This window comes from Prinia subflava, chromosome 3 (assembly GCF_021018805.1).
Source record: "Prinia subflava isolate CZ2003 ecotype Zambia chromosome 3, Cam_Psub_1.2, whole genome shotgun sequence".
NCBI lineage: Eukaryota > Metazoa > Chordata > Aves > Passeriformes > Cisticolidae > Prinia > Prinia subflava.
In genome coordinates, this window is record NC_086249.1 from 18,685,643 (window position 1) to 18,710,570 (window position 24,928).

General features: G+C 49.9%; 2 protein-coding genes across 3 annotated transcripts; one reads left to right on the plus strand and one right to left on the minus strand.

Annotated features, from left to right (window-relative positions):
* Positions 1–106: 106 nt before the first annotated feature.
* PHB2 (prohibitin 2) lies at positions 107–6,324 on the plus strand. The gene is made up of 8 exons (XM_063394183.1): positions 107–330; positions 412–496; positions 579–658; positions 1,042–1,226; positions 3,285–3,414; positions 3,890–3,993; positions 4,414–4,491; positions 5,039–6,324. Exons 1-8 carry the CDS (start codon positions 204–206, stop codon positions 5,117–5,119), a joined length of 870 nt encoding a protein of 289 aa, XP_063250253.1. The 5' UTR covers positions 107–203; the 3' UTR covers positions 5,120–6,324.
* A 3,986-nt stretch (positions 6,325–10,310) lies between these two features.
* Positions 10,311–24,296, minus strand: PTPN6 (protein tyrosine phosphatase non-receptor type 6). 2 transcript variants are annotated; one of them, XM_063394186.1, is made up of 16 exons: positions 24,084–24,296; positions 23,816–23,917; positions 18,713–18,835; positions 18,199–18,393; positions 15,910–16,129; positions 15,045–15,161; positions 14,759–14,875; positions 14,247–14,343; positions 13,777–13,856; positions 13,536–13,685; positions 13,298–13,429; positions 12,862–13,016; positions 12,496–12,563; positions 11,964–12,115; positions 11,141–11,238; positions 10,311–11,034 (listed from the first exon to the last, which is right to left on the minus strand). In XM_063394186.1, the coding sequence occupies exons 2-16, from the start codon at positions 23,827–23,829 to the stop codon at positions 10,926–10,928; spliced, it is 1,827 nt and encodes a 608-aa protein (XP_063250256.1). In that variant the 5' UTR covers positions 23,830–23,917; positions 24,084–24,296; the 3' UTR covers positions 10,311–10,925. The 2 variants fall into 2 exon arrangements, with proteins under 2 accessions (XP_063250256.1, XP_063250258.1); XM_063394188.1 differs by lacking the exons at positions 23,816–23,917; positions 24,084–24,296 and adding an exon at positions 19,080–19,491.
* Positions 24,297–24,928: the final 632 nt, after the last annotated feature.

A 24,928-nucleotide genomic window follows, 5' to 3' on the forward strand; every position in this document is an offset into this window, starting at 1 on the left:
ACCCAAGATGGCGCCGGGGCGCGCCCTCTATCTGGCTCCGGCCGGACTCGCTTCCGGAGCGCCGCGGCCACCGCGCCGGAAGGCGAGTGCTGGGGGAAGAAAGGGGCAGCGGGGGCGCTCCCAGCACCGCGGTTTCCCGCCGGAGCGCCACGACGGTCGCTCCTTCCGGTGTCCTTCCCGGCGGGGGCGGCGGCGGGGCGGCCATGGCGCAGAACCTGAAGGACCTGGCGGGGCGGCTGCCGACCGGGCCCCGCGGCGTCGGCACCGCGCTCAAGCTGCTGCTGGGCGCCGGTGCCCTGGCCTATGGCGTGCGAGAGTCCGTCTTCATTGGTGAGTGGAGTGCCCCCCCAACCCCTCGGAGCCTTGGCGCTCGCCGCCCGCGCTGACCAAGCCCCCGCTCTGTCCCCGCAGTGGAGGGCGGCCAGCGCGCCATCTTCTTCAACCGCATCGGCGGCGTGCAGCAGGACACCATCCTGGCCGAGGGGCTGCACTTCAGGTAGGGCCCCGTCCCCCCGTCCCCTCCCGGTCCCCCCGGCCCGGCGGGGCCCTCGCCCCTAACGCGCCTCCGCCCCCCGCAGGATCCCCTGGTTCCAGTATCCCATCATCTACGACATCCGAGCGCGGCCGCGGAAAATCTCCTCCCCCACTGGTTCCAAAGGTGAGATAGAGGGGCCACGAGGTGGGAGGCACGGGACGGGAATTCGGCCGGAGTTCTGGCGCTCCTCAAACAATCATGAAATGTCGAGGGGTTGGAATAGATCTCAAAGATCGCTTAGTCACAATTTCCTGCCGCGGATAGCGACGCCTTTCACCAGACCATGTTGCGCAAAGTCCCATCCGACCCTGGTCTCGAGCACCTCTAGGGCTGGAGCATCCACAGCTGCCCTGGGCAACCTGTGCCAGCGCCTCGCCACCCTCATTTCTCCCTGACTCCCCCCAAAACGTCCCTCTCCCGGCTGGTGCCCGGCGGCTCCAGTCGCTGGCGGAGGGGCTCTGGAGGGGGCCTGTGGTGGCTCCCCTGAGGCGCTCCCTGCCCCGCAGACCTGCAGATGGTGAACATCTCCCTGCGTGTCCTGACGCGGCCCAACGCCGCCGAGCTGCCCAGCATGTACCAGCGCCTGGGGCTGGACTACGAGGAGCGCGTCCTGCCCTCCATCGTCAACGAGGTGCTCAAGAGCGTGGTGGCCAAGTTCAACGCCTCGCAGCTCATCACACAGAGAGCCCAGGTGAGCGCTGCCGCGGGGCTGGGGGAGAGGCAGGACAGGGAAAGGAGCTGCGGTCAGCTGGCGGACACTGCATCCTCATGGAAAGCGTGTCCTGCCTGCAGCCTGATTCCAGTACAGGAACAAACATGGTATTGGCAGCTTCTGAGGAGGAAATTGGGTCTGTTGGTGCAGAGAGTGCAGAACTGCACGGAAATGTAGCACTGTGGGAAGGAGAGCTGGTCTACTGCATGGTCCACAGGGGTTACTGGAACTGGCTTTAAAAATACAGATCTCGAAACAACTGTCAGAGCAAATTAAACAGCTTTGAAAGATCTGAAAAACAATGGGAACGAGCAGTTAACAAAGCACTAACCTGTCAGAGATGGGTGCTGCAGAAGGGTAGCAAGTAACTTCTGTTTACAATCACAGGAGGGGTCAGGCTGGAAGGGACCACAGTGGGTCATCCAGTCCAGCCTCCCTGCTCAAACAAGGCCATCCTAGAGCACATGGCACAGGATTGCTCCCAGGTGATTCTCGAATGTCTCTAGTGGGGGAGACTCCGCAGCCTGTTACAGGGCTGTGTCACCTGCACAGTAAAGAAGTTGGTCCTCATATTCAGGTGGAACTTCTTGTGTTCTAGTTTCTGTCCATTGCCTCTTGTCCTGTTGTTTGATATCACTGAGAAGAGCCTGGCTCAGTTGTCTTGGCACCCTCCCTGCACTGTTTAGAAAAAGCTTAGTGTTCTCTGGGGGAGTGTTGCAAAGTATTAAAAATATCTAACCTAAAAATGCCTGTTTGTGAAAGTTTGTATTGTAATAATTTGGTTGCTGGGTGTTTCTCATCACCTATAGCAGCTGGAGCAGAGAGGAGGTGCTGGTCTTGTTTTAAAAGGTTTAGAGGAGTTCCTGCAGACCAGCAGGGTGCTGAAAAGGAAAAGTTGTTGGATGAAATACAAAGCATCTTTTAACTATCAGGGACCACATCTCTGATCCATGTCGAAAGAACCAAAGAGTAGAACTGAATGTCCAGGTTCTGTTATGAGAAATTATCTGTATCCACCTGGTCAGGGGCTTCAGGATTTTGTGCTCACCCACACAGAATGCACTGGAGGGATTTTTTAGTCTTCAGGTAGAAAGAGAATGCATAGAGAGGATGGGACAACAAAGAATATCTGTGAGGGTTTCAGTTGTATTGGAAGCAAAGACTGTTAAGCATTTGTGATCTCAGATAAGAATCAGTCTTTGATCTCTGAAATTTTTGAACAAACTGAATTGCATTTGTTTTCTTGTCATGTATCTATCCGGTGCTTGTTATTATAAAGTGATGCGGTATTGAAGGGATTGATAGTCAGAAAAAAACCAAGTGATTTTGTGTAGTTGTGCACTCACAGTTCACACAGGAACAATTTCTGTCACTGTTTAGAGTTTTGCTCAGAAACAGCCGCAGTAAAAGTAAAAGCAAATGCTGGACTGGCCAAGCATGTGATGCTGTAGCAACAGTTTCTGTTAAGGTGCAGGACTTGTCAGGCTGCCTGAAGAAGGTGCTGGCAAGTAAATGTAGAATAAATCAAAGTATCTAACAGCAACACCCACCCAAAGTAACCAGAAAAGTGGACTAGCTACACTAGACAAGTAGCTACTGTAATTAAGAGATGTGATACAAGTTAAAAAATTGTGGTCCTTTCTTTTTCTGTGTTGGAATACAGTTATGAAAACACAGCCTGCAAACAGTGGCAAATCCAAGGTGGAGAAGGAAATGCTTATTGCCAAAGCTGGGAACTGTGGAACTGGATGTGGCAGGATGTGAAAGCAAAAGACGCTTTCAAGGTTTTTTACTTTCACAATGTTACTTGCATGGAACAGTTAAGTGGTAACTACAAATGGGCTGTAATAGAGTTTTGAAAATGCTTTTTGTGGCTGTGGAAGTGTTACTCAGAGATGGTGTTGATGGCCATGGTTTGGAGCTGGGATTGTCTCTCCCGACACTGTGAAGAGCAGTTGTGCTTCACTTTCGGAGTGCACAGGAAGTGAGGAACACCCTGTGCTTGGTACTACTCCTGCTGCTGTGTTTGTGTTTCAGGTGTCTCTGCTCATTAGGCGAGAGCTGACAGAGAGAGCCAAGGATTTCAGCCTCATCCTGGATGATGTGGCTATCACAGAGCTCAGTTTCAGTCGCGAATACACAGCTGCTGTGGAGGCTAAGCAAGTGGGTGAGTTTCACTGGTGCCTGAAAAGGGTGGATTGCCTTTGCCTTTTCACTGAATTATTAAACAAGGAAGTGGAATTTAGGCTAGTGTGTCACTGCTGTGTCACTGTATGGGTACAGGTACAGGGTTACAAATCTCTAAGCCTCCTTAGTAACAGAGCTGAAGAGGTTTATTTTACCAGTGTTACCAGAAAGCCGTAGCTAATGGGATAGACCGTCAGAGAGACTGAGGTCCCAAAACTGAGGTTCCTCCACAGACTGGGACTCTGGTGCTCACTAAGGGGGTTACCTGTGTAGGGTGTGGGTGCTGTGAGTTTTACTCAAGGTAAAGTGCTCTCAGATATGTTTTGTGTTTGGATGTGGTCCCAGAATGTTACCAATTCTTTGGGAAGCAGAGCCCCTGGGCCTTAGCTCTCAGCTCTCAGATTCTGATGAAAGATCCAATGTGGTTCCAATGCCTGTGTCCTTTCTCCCTGCAGCCCAGCAGGAGGCACAGCGTGCCCAGTTCCTGGTGGAGAAGGCCAAGCAGGAGCAGAAGCAGAAGATAGTTCAGGCCGAGGGGGAAGCGACAGCTGCCAAGATGATATCCTGCTTCGGGAGATTTTGTGGGATGTGGCTTGTGAGCTTGACAGTCCTGAGAATCTGTCACATTAGACTCCTGCTTAGGAGACTGTGATCGGGTGATAGCTTCAAGTAGGTCACTGTTATTTTTCACCCTTTCTCCAGCTGGCTGGAGCAAGGTTTGTCTGTGGATAAAGGCAGGGCAGAGAAGGCTGTGGGTCTGCACTCCTTGTTATAAGGTTTGACTTTTATTGGCTGTGTGTGACCATAATAAATAATGTTCTTCATTTGGGCAGGTGAAACTATGCCTACCCAAAGGCCCATGTTACTGGGATAGAGATTGCTTTTTGCCTACTAAGATGTTCTTTAGCATGGCTTAGGAGGAATTCCTTGAGGATAAGCATATTCTGTTGGATTTTCCTTAACTTTTGTTCCCTTGTACCTTGGGGAAGCTCTCAGCAGGAATCCAGGCTACATCAAGCTACGTAAGATCCGAGCTGCTCAAAACATCTCAAAAACGGTGAGCACTGGGGCACAGAACTCCCTTTGTCCTTTTGCAGTCCTTGTGCTGTCCCCCCAGCCCAGTGGCCACATGATGAATTTAAGGCGAATGTGATCTGTCCTGTCCTGATCTTTGTTCCTGCCCAGCCCTTCTCTGCTCAAGTAGAGCTTAAGACTTAGCAAGGATCTGCAATTAGATGTGAGGCTCAGAGTTCATGCCCTTCATATGTCAAGGCCAGATCCACATAAGATTCCATCACCCACCCTCAGCTGTAGCTGCCGAAAGCTTCTGGTTACCTGCAGCTGAGAAAGGGAGACAGATAAGTGTGGGACCAAAGGTCTTTGTGACAGAGAGACAGAATGAGCACTTTTAGAAAATCTGATGGCTCTGGGATGGGAAGTCAGGAAGTTAGGGAGTTGTTTCGGGGAATTGCATTGATTTAACTGAGGTCTTAAGTGAAGAAAACGAGTGCTGTATCTGAGGGGGGAGATAGGTTCCTAGTGCTGTTCCTCCATGTGCATTTTTAGTCCTTGATGCCATGCCTGTAAATGTATTTCATTTTCAGATTGCTGCTTCACAAAACCGTGTGTATCTCACAGCGGATAACTTGGTACTGAACCTGCAGGATGAGGCCTTCACCAGGTAAAGGGGCTGGGTGCCTGGGTTTGTCTGCACCCTACCTGGGAAGGTCCTTCCCTTTCTGGAGCTCTCTCAGGATCTTTTTCTGAGGGGAGCATGATGCCAGAGGATACAGCGAAGTAGGGAGCAGCCCCTCCTACTGTGGAAACGGGGATTTTTGTTAAATCTAATCAATTTACTCTTGTTTGGTTTTTTTTTTTTTTCTTTCCCACCCTCCGCCCCTTGCTGCATCTGCTGACACAGAGGAAGGTAAGGCACTGCACATTTTGACCTTTTGTTAGTACTGGAACCAGGATGTTGCTGTTTCCTGGTGCCTGGGATGTTTCTGGCCTGGGCTGTTTTGGCCCCAGCACGTTTATTCCAATCTCCACCTCAGTTGCCATTTGTGATGTGAAACTTGAAGTTTTACTTGCAGGGACCACACAAACATATACATGGAATGTGCAGTAATTGGAGCTCCATGTGTGCCTCAAAAGGAGCCTTGCATGGAGAGGCAGGAGTAACTGGAGCATTCCCTGAACTGTCACACGTACAGGGCATCCTGTGGTTATGCACATGGGGCTGTGAGGAGCCAGGCAGATATCATGGGAATTTGTGTTGGCTTGGGCTGATGGTCTCTAGGGAAGATGCTTTTGTTCTCCAAAAGCTTTCCAGTTTGTGTGAGAACACCCCATTTCCTGCTTTCAGAACTGTCGGGAGTTTGATGGCTTTGCCTTGTCTGTCCAGTGTTTACTGAAAAAGGCAGTGCCAACAGGATGCAGCTAAAAGCTTAGATTTCTCAGAACTGAGAAGGGAAACCAGCGTTGGTTTCTTTTCTGTGGGATCTTTGATTATGACATCCTTCTTTCTCACCTCTGACCAGATTCTGTCATATTTGTTCCAGAAGATTTAAGGGACTTTTCAAAAAAAACCCTGCCTGATAGGAAGGACTTGGAAGCTTATATCCTTTGGGTGTGACAACCCATACTTCAGAATCAATACTGAGGGGCTGGTACAGCTTTGCATGTGCTTTCTGGACTGATGACTCCCCTCTGTTTCCCTTTCAGTGACAGTCTCCTACCCAAAGGGAAGAAATGAAAGAAGCTGAAGATTCCTAGAACCAGCGTTGCTGACCAGCAGAAGATAAGAGTGAGGATCTTTGAACTCCCTCCACTAGTATTGTTTGTCCTCACTATGAAGTTTTTAATCCAGTAGCCAAATTCGGTCCCCATGCCTCTGCTCCATCTGTGATGATTCAGTTACAGGTGTGGGCTCTGCCTCTAGGCAGGTGGATTTCCTTCTTCATCCCACCAGTTAAATTTGGAGAGGAGGCAAAGGAGCTTACTGGTATTAACCCTTGTGGATATATGCCTCTAATCTTCATTAATGCTTAGATTTGTGTAGGATATCAAATTCTTTTTTGGCCAAGTGAGGGAGTTCTTCTGCCATCAGCACCAGGCTTTTTTTTGTAGTAAATTTTTTCTCTTTCACTCTTGATCCCAAGAGAACTTGGGACTCGATTCAGGACAATGCCATTCATTGGGTGCCTGTCACTGCTGGAATATCTTACTTGTGTCACTGTCTGCTCAGTGATGCTTTCAAATATTTGTAAAAATTAAACAAAAACAAAAAAAAAACCAACCAAATTTATATTGTGTCCAGGTGTGCTTAGTGCATGGGAAAAAAAGAGATTATTTTATGTAGTGGGAGGTGGAACAGAGATTTTATTTGGTTGAAATTAGAATGAGGATGATGAAAGGAAAGGAACAAAAGAAAGAAATACATTTGTGGTCACTGGCAGATCATCATAGTGTGGGGAGAGAAGAAAGGTGTTTGGATGCTGATACAGCTGTGTGGGTGACCAGGGCTGGTTCCTTGGCTGCCTGTAAGGGCTGCTGCTGAGGGTAGGTTTACCTTCTTCTCCAGGTCACAGAAGCATCTCTGTGCTGTGCCCTGGCCTGCATTGTTACACCTTGAGCTTTTTCCCCTCTCTGCTTTCCTGGCTGAAAAGAGGAGGAGAAATCCTCCTCCACTAACTAAACTCTCTTTAGCTTGTGTTTTAACAGCAAGATCTAATGTTCTTTAGGAATAGCTTCTTTGCTGTTTCTCTGGGCTGCCCTATACTAAGACTGAGGACTTCAAGGTTATCCCAGCATCACAGAATCACAGAATGTGCTGAGCTGGAAGGGACTCACAAGGATCAAGTCCGGGGCAACCTAGAAGTTAAACTATAAGCGAGAGCATTGTCTAGACATGTCTTGAACAGAGACAGACTCAGGGTCATGACTGCTTCCATGGGGAGCTTGGCCACCCTCTAAACGACCCTTTTTTCTGATACCAAATCTGAACTTCCCCCAAGCAGCTTTAGGCCATTCCCTGTGTCTTGCTGCTGGACACCAAAGAGAAGAGCTCAGCACTCCCCTTCTGCTGTCCCTGGTGAGGAATTCAGCCCTTGGTCTTCTCCAGGCTGAACTAACTTTGTTTCCTCAGCTGCTGCTTGTAAGTCACACCTTTCCTTGGTGTCTTGGTTGCCCTCTTTTGGACACATTATAATATTTTTATATCCTCATTGTAGTGTGGAGCATGAAACTGCACGCAGTGGTGGCGAGGCTGTACCTGAGTGCACTGGGACCCTCACTCCTCTTGCCAGTTAACTATTCTGTGCCAAGTACAGCCCAGCATAGCTCACCTGGCAGGGCCTGCCATCACTCAAAATGCCCAGAGCCTCTTCTGCAGCCTCATTCTTCAGTCTGTTAAATGCAGACTGCAGGATGAGACTGGGTGCAGCCCTGCAGAAATAATCCAGGGTTACAGCATTCTGGGTGCAGAATCTGGCATTTGTTCTTGTTCAGTTTTGTGTGGATGACATTATATACACATCTGGCTGTACGCTGAACACTGTCCAGAGGGATATGGTGAGACTATCAAAAGCTTTGCCAAGACCAAAAGAAAAAAACCACATCTGCCTTTCCTTTGTCTACTAGGTGGGTAACCTTGTTGTGAAAGGTTAATAAATTGGTGAAAGGCCTGACTTTCCCCTCAAGAACTCGTATGCACTTTGATCAACAACTGTGTTGTCTTTCAAGTCTTCTTCTTGATAGCTTCCAGACTAATTTCTCCACAGTTTTACCAGGCACCAGAGTGAGACTGATTGATCTGCAGTTACCAAGGTCTTCTTTCTTGCCCCTCTTGAAAATTGGAACAACATTGGCCGGCTTCCACATCAACTTATACAGATTCCCAAGGCTGTTGATTAATAACTGAGAGGTCTCACCTCTCAGTTACACTGGCCAGCTCTTCAGTACCCCAGGAGGAATCCCATTGGGCCCCATAGATTTAGGTGCATTCAGTTGCAGCAGCAAATCCCATACAAGTTGGAAGTCAGCTGGGAGTTCATCACTCCCCCAGCCATGGCCATCCAGCCCAGGGCTCTGGACACTCCCATCACCAGTGTCAGAGAATGAAGCAAAGGCAGCATTAAATGTCTCTGCTTCATCACTGCTCAGGGTGACCCACCTCACCAAGTGACAGACCAGTGTTTCCTGTAGTCTTCTTTCTGCTGTTAACATGGTTTAAAATGCCTGTTGTTACCCACCACAGTACCAGCCAGCCTCAGCTCGAGATTGGGTGTTTTTTCCCTAGAGTGGCAAGGAGCATGTCTGTCCTGCATAATCTGTCCTTTCCAAAGTCCATACACTTTCTGCTAAGTTGCAGAAGGAGATCCCTGCTCAGCCAAGCCAGCCCTCAGCCTCACTGGCTAGACTTCTGACACATTGTAATTGCCTGCTCCTGTGCTCTTGAAAGGAGGCCCTTAAAAAGTGAGCAGCTTTCATGTACCCCACTATCCTCTAAAGCAGGTTCCCAGGGGACTTTACTGCTTCCCTGCAGCCTAAAGTCTGCTCTGCCCAGGTTCAGAGAAGTAGCTTTACTTACAGTTTTTCTCCTATCACCAGGATTTTAAACTCAGCTATTTCATGATTGTGATAGTCACGACAGCTATCCGTGAGACCGTGTCTATATACAACCAACCATCTCTTTCACAAACACCTCAAACTTGAGCTCTCCAGGGAAGAAGAGGGGCCTTTAGGGACTTCTTCCTCTGGTGAAGCAAAGCCCAAGATGTTTAAAGGAACAGATATAATCTATGGAATCCTGCTTTAAAGCTTACTAGCAATCAGAGCCATAACTAATACTTACATGTTTTGACTTGCAACATCAAGGAAGCACAAAGTCTTTGAACCAGCTTTGAAAGTGCATTCTCAAATAGTCATCCCAAAGTATTTGTGTGTAAAAGATCCTGTGTAAAGAAGAGCTCACTGCTTATGACAGTGCTGTATTTCTTGATGTGCAATCAGGGAAGTTCTTGTTCAGTCTAAATTTTTTGTAGACTGGACATTACAGACACATTAAGCTGAGCAATTTGAACACAAATGAGGTTCTCAGTAACCTGAGCTTGTTCCACAAGGTGTCTTCATTTTCAAGCTTCAGGTAGAGTTTAAGCTAACCAGGGGTCTAAGGCAAAGGTAGGTGTTTCCTTAGACTAGGACTTCAGCTCCTCCCCCATTACTTAAACGAGAGTATCTGGCATCATGAAACACAGTACATGTCCCTCCACCCATTTTTACTTCTGCTCCTCATTTCCCTCACTGCCCTTTTCCTGTTTCTTCCTCTAGTGGCAATGGCATTGCAAAGCCAGCTGGAAAATGCACACACAGGCCTATGGGCTCACAGGCTAAGGGAAGCTAAAGTCCAGCACATGGAAAGAGGGTCTGCTCACAAAGTGATGCTTCCAGCCAACTTTCTTGCCATATCAAATGACAGCAAGGATACAATGTACTGTATTTAAATCGTGGTGGAAGGGGGTTCTGGATGCCTTTGGACCAGGCTGGTGCTAGAAACGGCACTGTTGCTGTGACAGTGCCTTGGCATGAGGTCAGAGCAGCTGTGGCTTTGTTCAAATTTAGGTGCAAAAGCTGTGTCAGAGTTTGTCACACCTGACTTCCCGTGCTCAGACTTCCCTGATGACCACCAACACTTGAGCCTCACAGCAAGGAGACACCATAATTGGTCACAGCTTCTGTTCAAAAGCCTGAAGGCAACAGAAAATCAGGACAACTAAGCTGGAGCCATCCTTGCAAGTCTTTGAGGTCTGCAGGTGAAATCAGGAGTACAGCTAATACTCAGAGAAACTATAGAGAAAAAAACCTTTAGGCACCTGGTAGTCAACAAATACAAGTTTATTTACAAACAAAGAAGAAAATGTGGCTATCGCATCAAATTCTCGTATATTTACAGCATCCAGGTGAAGGACAAGATAGCAAAAGGATAAGAGGGCAGAAGGTTGGTATTAAGGAAAGAGGAAGTCTCCTGTTGAATTGCAGAGGAGCTGAGCTGAAACAGGCCAAAACCTTCATACTTGAAAAGCTGAGGCTTCAGGGAACACAGACAGGCTAAACTCTAACCCACAGCAGTGGGCAGAGATGTAGCTCCTGGGATGACCTTCCTTAGCTCTTCCCTCTGAATTCCACTGAAGCTGACACAGCAGAGGTGAGCTGAGGCCCCGGTGCTCAGGGAGCAAGGAGAGGGGTTCTGTGACCTTTTCCTGCTAATAGATGATGAGGGGCAGCGAGAGACTTTGCTCGCCTGCACCGTGGAGTCGGTCAGCTGAGCTGGAAAGCGCTCTGGTTCACAGCACTGAAGGCTGGCACACAAGAGAAGGGGGGAAGGCTTCGTTCCACTCCAAGAGCAAGGAATGCGAGGCAGGCCAGCTGGGATGTGAGCTCCAGTTCTGCAGCCTGGGCTCAAGCCCCCGTAGGGCTACCTGCAATGTATCATCATTTTTTCTTTAGTGAGCCTTTCAGCTTCTTCTCTGAGGAGCGTTGTTTCCGCACCTTCTCCTCCTTTTTCCCCAAGTTCTCGTACACTGTTGACTCCTCTTTCTGCCTGTAAGACCAGGGAAAAAGTCAGGAAGAGGAAAAGCCAGCCAAGCCTGCAGGCAGACTTGCCAGAGACAGGCAGAGCTGGGCCTCTGCTTTAGGTGAGCTCTTACTTGGAGGGTTTTCGTGAAACCTTGGGGTGTGCATTCCTCACTGCAGGGGGGTAGGCGATGTTCCCGTACTCACACTCATTTGGCTTGCCCTTCTGAGACTGCAGGAGAGAAAAAACAGGCTTAGAGTGTGGTCTGGGAGATGTATTTGAGGCGCCATAGAAAAGTTCTGGCTGTTAAACCCCACTTTGTGCCAGGATCTCAGTGGAAGTTGGTGGATTGCTGAAGTGCCTGGGCTCAGCACACTGTCTGCCAGTGCCAGAGGTGAGCAGCAGCTGCAAATGCAGCCTGGTATAGGAGGCAAAAGTGTGGCAACAAATCTCTGGAGGCACTAGAACACCCAGAAGTGCCAAATTTCAGCTAAAGAATATTAAAACAGCAGGATCTGCAGCATGCTGCCAGACGCTACAAGGAGAGAGAAGAGACACCACTTATCAAATAGCAGGAAAAGATCTTGCAGCTGCAAAACTGGGATGTGAAACAAAGAGAAAAGGAGAGGCAAAGGAAAGTCTTTGCTTGTCCTAAACTAAGTTTGTAACAAAACAGCCCTTGGTGATGTTATTCAGAATATAGTTGAGGTAACTGCATTAAAATTTAACTGCTGTTTAGCAGTTCAGAAGGGATTGGTACTTGCGCTGCTAATAAACTTCTCCCCTGAATTTAAAAGTCTTAGAAGAGAGGAACAGGGACACAGATCTTACTGCACTATTGCAGTCTCTGTAGGTCTCAGTGTTAGCTTAAAGCTTGTGAAACAGAGCGCTTGGGCTCAGAGCCAGCACCATGCAGGGCTTAGGCTCACAGGGCAGTAGAGCCCCTTTTCTCTCACCTGGATAACTTCCAGCTTTTTCTTGGTTGCCTCTATGAACTGGCAGATGGCCATGTAGATGAACTTGTACTGGGCCTCCGTCTGCACCATCCCGGACCGCTGGGCCCTCACCATCTGGATGGTCTTCTGGATGTCAATGTCACAGTCCAGCCCTAGCAAGGAGCATCAGAAAAGCTTACAGACATGTTCACTGCCCCCTCTCCCAGTGCTCTACCAAAGGCAGCCATAGTGGAGGACAGTCAAGAAGTTTCCACTTCCTTCCATACTCTTTTATTCCTGTATGGACCTCCTATCTCTCCCCCTGCTCAGTATCTTTCAAGTTTGGCCTTGGAGGAACAGCCAAAGCTCAGGGAAGGCTGAAGCCATAAGTAGGGATATGGTACAGAGATCCAGCAGAACAACTTTCTTAGGGCCATGGCAGGATCTTCTCCCTCTCATACCTGATAGTTTTCACCCCTTTGCAGCTAAACTTGAAGGCAAAGCCCTACTGGGTAATCCAAGTTCATGCTGAGATCCTTTGGGGTCCTCTTACCCTTGGTGGAGATCATTTCCACGATCATATCAATGACGATGATAGTCCCAGTGCGGCCAATCCCAGCACTGCAAGAAGAGGACAGGCAGAGGTCAGAGCAAGACAGCTCCTGAAATAAATGCAGCTGCTTCTGGGGAAGCATGTGGCTCTTGCAGCAGCTGTTCAGCAATGCCACAAAAGAGTCACAGGTTCAATGGGTAGAGAGTTTGGTGAGGGACATCAAAGACGAAAAAAGGCAAATATTGGGACTGGCATATGCTTCACTCACAAGTCCTGGGGTACAGCTGGAAGCAGCAGAACAGACTTTCTGTATCTCTCCCTAGTTTAAGGATGGGGGATGCTTCCAGCTCCAGCCTCTGTACTAACCTGCAGTGTACCAGAATAGGCCCTGCGTTGGGGATGCTCTCTTGCTTCTGGTTTATCTGGTCGAGGAAGCTGAGGACTCCTCCCGGCTCACTGGGCACACCATGGTCAGGCCAGCTCAGGTACTGGTACTGCCAGATCTCACGCACAGCCTTGCCCTGAGAATAGCAAAGCATCCCACTGGTAAAACCGGAGCCCAGCCCTGTCCCTGGCCTCTGTCCCAGGGAAAGGTGAGTCTGAAGCCAGAGAGAATCTCTGTCTCCTGCTCACTTCTTAGTGGTTCCACCAGTGTGATTCCAGCCCCAGCCAGGTGGGAACAGCAGCCCCAGGAATGATAAAACAGCAGCACCATCACAGCAGCCAGCAGTTGCCAGGTTTAGGAGTATGGTGGCTGTTAGGCCCAGGGGCTGGAGGGCAGCCCTTGGTCAGACACACTCACATTATCCTTGGGGCACACGCAGAGGTGCCGCAGTTTGTACTCCAGGGCATCGTGCTCCCCAGTGTTCTGCACAAGGTAGGGGCCGTACTCCTTCGTGCTGCCCAGCTCTGGCCAGTAAGGCACACATTTGTTCTGTGTGGGCAGAGAGGGCAAGGTGAGGATGGGCAGAAGGCAGGAAAGAGAGAAAAAGCAGAGCAATGGTTGAAAGGGAAAAGAGACCCTCCAGACTGCTACTTACCCGGCCTTTTTCCACCTCCCGTGTTGTCATCACAATAATGCGCGTGTTCTCCTGCCACACCATTTGCCACAAGTCATTGACTGTGGCATCCAGGCAGCCCTGGCTGGCGATGTAGGTCTTGGTGCACTCATCTGGGCTGACCAGGGTGTTCTGAGCACAGAAAAGGGAGAGTCAGGAGGGCTGCAGGTGCAGGCAGGCCTTCCCCTGCTTTGGGCACACGGCCATCTTTCAGGAACCTCACCTTGACATAGTTGGCATTGATGTAGTCAGATCCAGGTATATTTGGGTCCCTTCCCTGGAGGATAACTCTGGAGTGATCAACTGGGGGTGCAGTGGAAGAAGGAACAGTGCAGTGAGACACTCCAAGCACAGGCACACGGAGCTCCCTCACTGCCAGGTGCCACCCCAGTCCTGGTTCCCAGTGCATGCCCCATATCCTCTGCTCTCCCTCTCAGGGTTCAGACCAACCTCACTCTGTCCACCCATCTCTCTGTCTCTGTGATGGACCTCAGAACCTAATAACCCTCCCTCCTTTCCTCAAGGACAGGAAACAACTGTGACCTCCCTCGTCAGCTCTTAAATCCTCAGTGCCATACACCTTGTAACCTGCTCTGGAAGACAGAGTGGGCTGAGGCAGGGATGGCTTGGACAGCTCCTCATTGCCTGTCTGTGTGCATTTGGTTTGTTTTATAGTGGAGAAGCAAGACTCACAAGGCAGTATGTTCTTGTATCGGTTCTTGCTCTTATTTTCGGGTCTCTGGCCCTCATGACGGTCAAACAGGTGCTTGGCTTCCTGTTTTTGCAGGCTCTGAGAGCAGAAGAAAGAATAGTCATGGCAAGGTCACAATGTATGACAGGGGAGATGGGCACTAGGAGGCACAATGGTGGCTCTGATGACACATGGGCATGCTGTGGGGGAGCAGAGAAATGAAAACCAAACCTAGACTTGAGAAGTCAGAGGTTTGTGCCTTTACTGTCTTGGTGACTCACTCTCCCAAGCATACAAAAGCACATTTCTACCTCACTGGACTTGCTAAAAGATGAGACTCATTCCCCAGGGGAACTGGTTCTAAATAGAGACTTCTTTCAGAAATAAATTGACAAGACACACAAGAAATTTGGATGAAATTTGACAAGATTCAGGAAGAAATTGAGGATGTAGAATGAGGTGGTGCTTGTAGAATTCCCAACAAGCCAAATAAAGCCCCCCAGCAGTTTCTTACATCAAATTCCTCCCAGAATCCAGCCTTGGACGTCTCCTCACACAGACTTGTCTTCTTGTTCAGTTCCTGCACTCTGTTCTCAATGTCAGCAGCATTCACCCTCGTAGCATAGTAGGGCTGGGGATGGGAAAACACATTAGGTGAGAGAGAGAGTGAGAGAGATGCTGTTGGAGAGCAAAGTGTCCTCTGTGCACCGTGGCAAAAAGAAGGAAAAGGACATAAACCAGAAACAAACAGCAAACCAGTCCCTCCAAAGGGCGCCCCAAAACCAGGAAATTTGACTTACCTGCTTCAGGTACACAAAGGAACCAGACATCTCCTCAATTCCAATCTTCTTGAAGTGCTCCACCAGATCTGCCAAGCTGTCAAACATCTCAGCACCTCCAACTGTGTAGCGTCCGTTCTAAACAGAGGAAGAATGTGTAATGTCTCACTCAAAACAGAACCATGGAATAGTTTGGGTTGGAAGGTATCATAAAGGGCAGCTAATTCCAAACCCCCTGCCATGGGCAGGGACACCTGCCACTAGACTGTGTTGCCCAGAGCCCCCTCTAGCCTCGCCCCAAACACTTCCAGGAATGGGGCATCCACAGTTTCTCTGGGAAACCTGTGCCAGTGCCTCACCAACCTCATAGTAGGTGTTTTTTCCTAATATCCCATCTAAACCTGCCCTCTTCCAGTTTGTAGGCATTCCCCCTTGCTCCATCACTCCGTGCCCTTGTAAAAAGTCCCTCTCCAGCTTTCTCATGAACTCCTTTAGGTACTGGAAGGTGCTGTAAGACCTCCCCAGAGCTTTCTCCAGGCTGCACAGCCCCCATTCTCTCCACCTGTCCCACAGCCAAAGCTGATGATGCTCAGGAAAAAGGCAGTGCTGGGGTGCAGATCCATAGGCACCACCCTGCACCACGCAGGAAAGCATTTCCTCTGGCAGGGAGGTCAGAGGGGTTTGCCCTGAGCACATGGAGCTCATGGCACAGTGCTCTCAGTGGATCAACCCCAGAGAAGGTGTATGGCCCTCCAATCTCACCTAAGGTCAGCTGCATTCTCTCCTTGGAATCCCCTCATCCCACATGAAAGAAACAGGAGAAATTGTGACAGCCATTTTGGTACCATCCATGGGACACTGCCTCTCCTGCCCTCGCACCGCTCACCTCACACATGATCTTGATGTGTGTCACTTTGAGGCGGCTCCCAGAGGCACCGGTTGCCCCAGCTGCAGCATCGGACCCGGGTTTAGGCTGGTCAGTGAGGACAGACAGGACAAAGTCCCCAGGTTTGCTGAGGCTCTCCCGCACCAAGAAGGTCCAAGGGGTGGCTTTGGCCTGGAGCAGTGCCTCAGCTGCAGGGCCTGACAGATGCCCATGGTACCACCTAAGAAAGAGCAAGAGAGGGTCAGAAAAGAGGTGGAGCTGCAGGAAGTGGATGCCCTTGAGCTGATGAGTGAAGAACAGCAACACTGGGGAAGGGTGAGGAAGAAATGAAAGGGGAGACAGAGGAAGGAATGAGAGAGGGAAGGAGGAGCAGGGTCTTGGGAAAAGCAGATGAGACAGAATATGGAGAGACGGCCAGAAGAGAAAAGTGCAAGGGATGAGGTGGAGACAGAAGGGATCTAGGGAGCAGAAAGCTGGTACCAGAGGACATACTGAGAAAGCACCAAGTGTGATCCATTGTGTGACACACACAGAGGCACAGGTAAGTGATACTTTCTGCCTGGAACTCCAGTTGGGAGAGTGTAGTCTGAGTGTTTCAGCACCTCACGGTATTACTGGGATTGTTGCCTTACTGCTGCAAGGGGCTCTGGAAACTCAAACACCGGGGACACAAAAATAAGCTCCCACTGAGTCAGAAACTCTCCCATCAGATTTAGCAGCACCCAGATGGTTGTGTTGAGATCAGATCCAGTGAAGAACAATTCCAACTCCTCATTCTGAAACTCAGTCACTTCTTCACTCAACGGATAATTCCCATTCTCTAGGCACATCACACTGCAGTAATCACCCTGGCCACAGCAGTGAGCACCAGGAGCTGATCCATGTGCACATTCCTGTCCTCAATGCAAACACTCAGCAGCTCCTTCTCTCCTAGCACAAGGTCAGGAGCATCCCCATTTGACCAAGCTGTTCCCTGCCTTGCCATGGGGACATGGGAACGGATTTACTTCCCATGGAGCGGCTAACAGAGAAGGCCTGGGGTGGTACTGGTGAACTTCACATTGTTAGGGGGCTATTCATTCCCAGGAACTGAGATGGAGTTCAGCAGGCCACAGCCCAGTCACAAAGGCAGCTGGGACATTCATTCGTTCTCCCGTGCATCTGGTCAGAGCAAGGGGTTGCTCCACGTACAGCAAGAGGTCCACACAGTTATTGGCCTCAGCAGGTAACTTTTGAGGGTTGACCCTCACCTCACACACTGCAAGAAGCCGCTGGTGACCCTTAGGGCACAGTTGTCATTAATTTCTGAACCTCCTCTCAGAGAATTGTTCAACCACCACATGCCCAGATGCCACCTTGGGATCGATTGGCACCTCCTGCTCATCAAAGAGGTCTGCCAGCCTCCCCTCCGCAGGTAGGAGGGGGTTAATGGGTCCCATTCCTCCCTCCCGCAGCAAAGCCCAGCTCTTCAAAGCCACGTGACGGAAAATCACTTGGGGAGAGAGTGAGAGGAGCTTTCGTAAGAGCCCGAGGGGGGAGGGGGTAAGTTTCCAACCGCAGAAGGAAGGGAGGAAACTGCAGGGCCACGACGCAATGGCCTTGACAGGAGAGGACAGCCAGCAGCAGACCTGCCCCCTCTGCAGCCTGACCCCACTGCAGAGCAAGCTGGGGTGCACCCTGATGTTTCAGCCCGGGGCATCTCTGCTCCCTGCCTCCAGGTGCCCACGGAGGACCTGCGCAAGGATTTGTCTACCCCAGAGCAGGGCATGACAGCTCCCCCGAGCTGCATCAAAGGGCAAAACGCAAGGGCAAAACCACCTGATTTGATTTAGGAACTTGGTGTCACAGACACATGCAAAGCGGGGACAGGAAGGAGACTAAGCAGGCCAGGAATAGCAGGGAGCACAGTCCTGCTCTCAGCTACGTGAGTCACTCAGGCCTACAATCACCAAGGAGGTCTGGGGCAAGACTGAGGGCTTCCACACAGCGTGTCCCTCCCCAGACCACCACAGACCCACAGAGGACACCACAGCCTTTCTTTCAGAAACAGCATATAAATAGCAAAGGCAACCAGAAACCAGAAGTAAAAATAGAGCCCTGTTAGGGCTGCCGTGATGGATCAAGGTATGCACGACTACACCTGGGGATGCTGCCCCCCTGGACTCATCAGAGGTGAAGAAAGGCAGGAGGCACTTGTTGCAGGGTTTGCTCTGGGGATGCAGGCAGGACAGAAAGGAGGCCAGGAAAGGTGTCATCACAGACACAGCAGCTGCCTTGCTGTCCCTGTACCTCTCTGTCGTGGGGTCAGAACAGTTGAGCGGGTATCGCAAGTCGATGATGGTGCCATCTTTGTCCTGCAGCGAGCCCTGTTGCTGTGTGTAGTACTCCACCAGTTCCGACAAGGTGGCAAACTTCTCCCCTCCATAGAGGTCATAGAAATCCCCAGTGTTCTGGATGCGGATGTGGGTCACCTGATCACCAACCCTGTGGAATAAAGCACGGGGCAGTCCAACGAGGTGGATGGAAAAGGGGCGGAAAAGGGGCAGAAAAGCATCCTGCACTACCTCCCACCATGGAACCAGAGCAAACCATCCCACTGAATGGAGATGACTGGAAAGAGAAGCTCCTTGGGCAACTTGAGGGAGACTCTAGAAGATGCTGGGAAGCCGAGGTTGTTTTACAGCTTGAAAAGAACTCAAAGGAATGGAGACAGGATGAAGAAGATGCCACAGGACATGTGAGGATCTAGGCAATCTGTGTATGGAACACTGCAAAGACAGAAGCTGGGGTCCAAGTTACTTACCGGACTGAAAGAGAAAAATCCCCCTGATTCCTCCGACTGGGTCTGGCCAGGAAGCTCCCATGGACACCTCGTCCCTTCAGTAAGGCTTCGGCTTCCAGCCCACTCAGGTCACGGTGAAACCACCTAGCAGAGAAAACAAAAGCAGGACCAAGTGAATAAAACAGACTATTGTGGAGATTTGTAGAATGAAGAATGGTCCCTGGTCCCTAGGTGAAAACCAGCAGCAGCATCCCTTCCTGCCCGATGCCTCCCCCAGCCTAAGGATGGTTCCCATTAGAGATAAAGCTTCCAGGGCCATCTCTGCCCTGATCCATCCTACTTGCCTGGTCCCATTCCTTACACACACAGACCTTTCAGACCATCTTACCTCACCATTGTGGAAGGAGAAAGAAGACGTGGCCAAGTGGCTGCCACTAAAGCAACCCAAAAAACACAGAGGAAAAATCAGTTTGCGCTGGAAAGGAAAGGGAAGTTGGAGGTCTGTGCCGGGGCACCTAATGCCAAACTGTTCCTGCGCCTCTTGGGGGCTGGCCATGTATCTCTCCTGGAGTCTACTGTCAGTCCATTCAGACCCTCTCCATCCCCCTTTTCCTGGCCAGGTGCCTTGATCTCTGGCCCGCTGCGCGGTGCTGCTGGGCACGGGCAGGTGCGAGCCCGTACACAGCGGGGCACGCGCGGCTCCGGGAACAGGAAGCGCTCTGAGCCATCCACTCTGCAGCCCCGAGCTGCTTTGCATACACTTCTGCTTCTCCTTTTGCGTCTTCCCTCCCCATAGCCCCTATTATTTTTGGGTCTCTGTCTTCAGCACACAAGGGCCGACCCTTTGCATGCATCTGGGGTTCTGGCCGTGTTCACAAAACTCAGTTTTGCACGTCCTCTGTTCCCCTTTTTCTCCAAAAGGCCAATGAGCAACATAAATGGATTCAAATGTCCTGCGTGCTCTGTACAGGCACAAGGGGGAATCTGTGTGAGCTGCAGGCTTCAAGGTCCGGGCTAGTGCTCTGAGCACAGCAGTGCCTGCCTGAAACCAGCCGGTCATGGGATGGGACTGACACAGGCAGCGGTAGCTCAAAAGGGATGGGGAGGTTGGGAGAGGGTGGTGAAGCTGCCCAGGAAGGCAGGCAGAGACCAGGACAAACAGCTAACACCTACAGGGAGCCCACACAGCACCGAGGGAGCTGAACCGAGGACCTTCAAAACCCCAGCACCCCATACTGAGGCCAAAGCTGACAACATGGACAACCAGGTACACAAAGAAGGAAAACCATTCCAGTCACCCAGCTGCTTCCAGCTGTGGCTCACGACTGCCCTGCCCACAACACTGGTTTCCAGGTCTGCAGGTCTGGTGAAAGAGTGAGCAGTGGACTAAGAGTGCAATGCATCTGGCAAAGGAGCCTGACTTTTCCCTGGGGCCATCTCAGCTACCCTCTGTGGTGTGGGCAGCAGCAACAGCAAGAGCCTTGCTCATTTCAAGTAGCAGCAGCTGCAGATTTCCCCACACACCAGACTGGGAAATCCTGCAAAAAGATGAACAGGCTGCTAGCTAAGACCTAGACAAAAAGTCATGGCCAAGACAGAAACCAGCAACAAAGGGAAGTGCAGGAGAGACGAGTGGGAAGCTAAACTTCATTGCTAGAAAGGCAACACAGGCACCTACAACAGCTTCCTTAGAAATGCTTCTGGTTTCATGCACATGGTGAGCTGGGGTGGGGTGAGCCACAGGCAGCCAGAGGTACTGACCTAGAACTGATATCAAAAACCAAGGAGATTTTAAACGCACAGGACCAACTCAAGGGAACAACTTCTGCAGGAAGTTGTAGAAGTTGCATCTGAAAGACGGCACCTAAATCAGTTTAGCAGGAACAGGAAACAAGTGCTGTTTATAGCTAAGGGAGAAAAGGCAGGAACTTCCAGGGAGAAGTCCCAAAAAATAATTCCTGATATCAAAAGAACATTAGAGTATGCTGAGTCAATATGAAGCCAAGGCAGAAGAAACCCAAAACTTAGGCAACCCTGCACCCTACACTGACTGAAGGAGAAAACCTGTCTGAGGAACTGAACATCAGTTGGACACAAAGGAACAGGGAAAGAACAATGTAGCAAAGAGCCCAGAGCAGAATAAGAAAGGGCGAGAGTGCACTTATCCTGTGTAACTCAGCATCCTCCAGAAGGACAAGCCACAGGGTGTGGTGTAATCTCTTGCCAGTATTTTTGTGGACACAAATCCCATATCACATAATTTACAGATGAGTTTGTGCTTCTGCTTGCTTTCATTTTAGGAAAGGAGTGGATGCATGCAGCTGCCTTGATGTCTTTGATCTGGGCCAATTAATTAATCTAATTAAAAACTACCAGTAAGGGAGGGAAATGTCACTGTAGAGAAGCCATCAGTTGGTATCTTCGAGGTCACTCTCCTAAATGACTGCAGCATGGAACAGCTGAGCCACTAAATATAATAAGACTATAATTGAGCAACTAAAACACTTTTTTAATATAATTAAGAGGTCAAGAGATTTCAGCAAAGAGACTACTCCTACACTGTTTGGCTTTCAGTACAACACAGGTGTTAGAACCTCATCTTGTAAATCCCTCATGGAACCAGGCCACAGCTAGAGCGGTAACAAATTTACAGCAGAAGATAAATGAAATAGCTAATTAAAAGACACACATCTGGATTGCTGCAAGAAAAAAAGGCCCTGAGAAACTGGAAAGGATCCAGCATAATGCCAAGAATGCAGTGAAGAGCCTGGAGCATAGCAGAGAGCAAGCTGAGTTTATTCAGCTTGAAGAAAAGATGGTTAAGGAGAGATTTAACACTTGTCTGAGACTACCTAAAAGGGGCTGTGGGGGTTTAGAGATGATGAGTCATGTTCTTTTTTGTGGGACACAACAAAAGGAAAAGAGGCAACAGGCATCACTTGCAGCAAGGGAGATTCTGATTAGGTACCAGGGAAAACTGCACAAGTGCTCCCCACCAAGGGGGGGTTCAGCACTTGCCACAGGTCCCCAGAACAGCTGAGGAACCTCCACCATGGCAGGTATCAGGACTCACCAGAACAAGGCCCTGGGCCACATGAGCTAGTTTTTGGGTGAGCTCTGCTGCGAGCAGGGGGTGGGACTAGGCAAGCCAGAGGTCACAATGGTGGTCAAAGGAAGGGCAGAGAGAAAGATTATGTGTAGAGTTTGTTCTGCCCTTGTACTTCCTAAGCCTCTGTTAGCTCGTAGTCAACTTTTTTTTTTTTGACTTGTAGTCAACCGTCAAATGCATAATAAATTTTGCATCCTTTCACAAAGAATTCCATTGCTCAGTTACAGGAACACCCCCTCCTTTGACTCGCTTATAACCTGCTCCCTGCCTCTTTTTTAACACCTGGTTGTTGTAAAGAAAGGAAAATCAGTGGGTGATTCCTGTTTCTCCCCTCCCTGCTCCAAGCTGCTTGTGGTAACAGACCTGAAACATTCATATCCATCCTCAACCCTTTGCCAGGCTGAAGACTCCAGCCCTATTAAGGGGTTCTTTTTGTACAGAACTATTCTACACCTCTGACCACCCCTGCTGTCTCTCTCAGAGATATTCCCAATTCTGGCATCTGGATTTGGAGATAAGACTGAGGGTGGGCACAGAACTGTGGTGTTCAAAATGCTGGTGAGTCATGGACAGTGATGATTTCTGATGTTCACCACAACCAAGCATTAAGCTAACAATTGCATGGCCTTCAGTAATCAAAGTGTCACTCCAGAGAGGTTACAGTTAGTTCACAGTCATTGTTTTATATGCAAATTTTTTATTATTTTTCTGTATGAACATTGTTTTACATAAGCCTTTTCATCTGCTGTTCTGCTGCCCACTCATTCGCTGCCATTAGGTCTTTCTGAAATTATTCACAAGTCAACTCCCACCCGATTATCCTGAATAACTTTCTACCATCATCCAGTTTTCTCACCTCAACAAGCTGTATTCTTAGGCCATTTGGGAATATACTGAGCAGCGTGTATTTCAGATTAGGCCCCTGTGATCTGTGACCACTGATGACTTCCCTTTGCTGTAAAAATGGGATGTAAATTCCCACCTTCCATTTACTACTCTTTTTTTTTTTTTCTAATGCCATTATTTCAGCCTTATTTAAAGACTTTGATGAGAAAATCTTGTCAAATTCTTCAAATCCAAGCAAACTGTACTGGCCAGACCTGCCTTATCCACAAGATTGCTAAGTCCCTTAAAACCCTCCCATTTTACAGGACCATATCTGCCTTTACAAAAGCAGGTGCTGGCACTTTCTTTAGTATCACATTCATTGCTTTCCCCATTATACTGTGTATCCTCTTGCTCAGATAACTTTATCATTCCATGCTTCCCTCACGTTTTGGGGGAGACAATTTGGAGCCCTTTTTGGGAATGAGCATTGCATTTGTTACTTCTAAATCTCAGCACTGAGATGATTTCAGACAGGAGGTTTTGCTGTTCTGTACAGAACTCCGTTGTAGCTCAGTCATTAGTGCAGAGCAAAGGCTGCCTGGGAATGGGCAGATGGACTGTCTGCCTGACTTGCCAAAGCCACACGCTCTCCATCAGGCCACGGGGCTCCAGCATAGTGCTGGACCACTGTGGTTGCCCCAGCTCTTACCAGAGAGTAATGCCAGAGCAAATCCTGTTTCCTGACACCCTGCCACGGCAGTCTCCAGAGCAGGGTGCCTGTTTGGACTGACTCTGAGGACTGTACATCCCGCTCTCTGTTCCATAAAGGGCTAGAAAGGCTGCAGCAAATAAAGGAAGAACCAGGATTTAAAAGGCCAGGCAGCTGACATCTTTCTCTGCAAAACCATTCAGAGATGCTGCAGATGCAGGGTGGCAGAGGAACTGCAGCGGACTGGGCAGCACGAACCCTGCTTGCTCCTTATCAAAGTGAGAGGGAGCAACAGTAACAGTGTAAAGCACAGCGAGCTCCGATCCTCTGGCTACCCCTACCAAATAGGCAGCTCCTATCAGAAAGTGGGGGGTTTTCCCGTTTTTCCCTTCTGTGCCTGATTCCTACTGCTGATATTCGTACTTTTCTCACCAACAGCTCTTGTTTTCTTGCCCTAACTAGCATTCACAGCACTCACCCACGGGATGGCATCGGGGTCTTGTCTCTCAGATCCCCACTGATGGAGGGCTGACAGGAGCTGGTGGAGGAAGCACCACAGCCCTCAACCAAGGGGGTCCTACTAAAGAAAATAAAGCAATATTGGAATTACCAAGAAAGGCTCTTGAGACGGATTCGGGAGAGAGATCAAAGGCCTTGGTAGAGGAGAGGTGGGCTGGCAGCGCTGGATGCCCATGGCGGGAGCAGCAGCCGGCAGCGCTGGCGGTGCAGCACCGCCCGTGACTCACCTGAGCCCGAGCCGCACGGGCGAAGCCCCGACCCCGCCTGCTCCCGGGCGGAATAAGAAGAAGGTAGCTCCAGGTCAGGTAAACCTCAGGCCTCAAGCCGAGGGCTTAATTCTCACCATTTGCAAAGCACTTCCTGGACCGTAGTTAATGAATAATCAGAGGGGTGGGGGAAGGACAGGGCCCAGCTCGGAGAGGTAGATGGAGACGGAAGGGAGCGACTGCTCTTCCTGCCTCCCATGCACTGAGCTCACGCCCTCGCTGGCTGCATTCCTGCCCGGTTTGTAACTGAGAGCACAGAACGCAGCTCCCTGCCCTCCCAGGCCTGGCTCCTTCACTCAGCCCTTTCCCCACCGTCGCCAAAGACCTCAATTCTTCCAAGGGCAACAGGGAAAAAGGGCAGGAGGCTACAAGCAGACATACCTGATGTCCCTCTGAATCACACCAGAAAGAAAACACTGCAAAGCAGCAAGGCTGCACCACTAGGTTGATCCCTCTCCAGTCCAAAAAAAAGTGAGATAAACATTTTATGTTGTTTATGTTGTTCTAATCCAGGCTGCAGCCAAATGGGGCAAGCCCAGTCCTCCCACGCTAGCCGCTCCCTGCCGCATCTCTCTGCTGCCCTTTTCACTAAGGATAATGTTGCACATTGAGTCACAAAACCAGGCAGCCACAGGCACTGGGGGCAGGAGTGAATCAGCACTGACCCTGCTGGGGACAGGGGCCTCGATGGCATTTACAGCACTTGCTGAACAGCACTAGATTGTGTTGAGGGACACATTTCCTAGTATGCTTCAAACAGCACATCTGAAAATGCTTGCCCTTGTAAAGTGCTTAATACCTGTCTC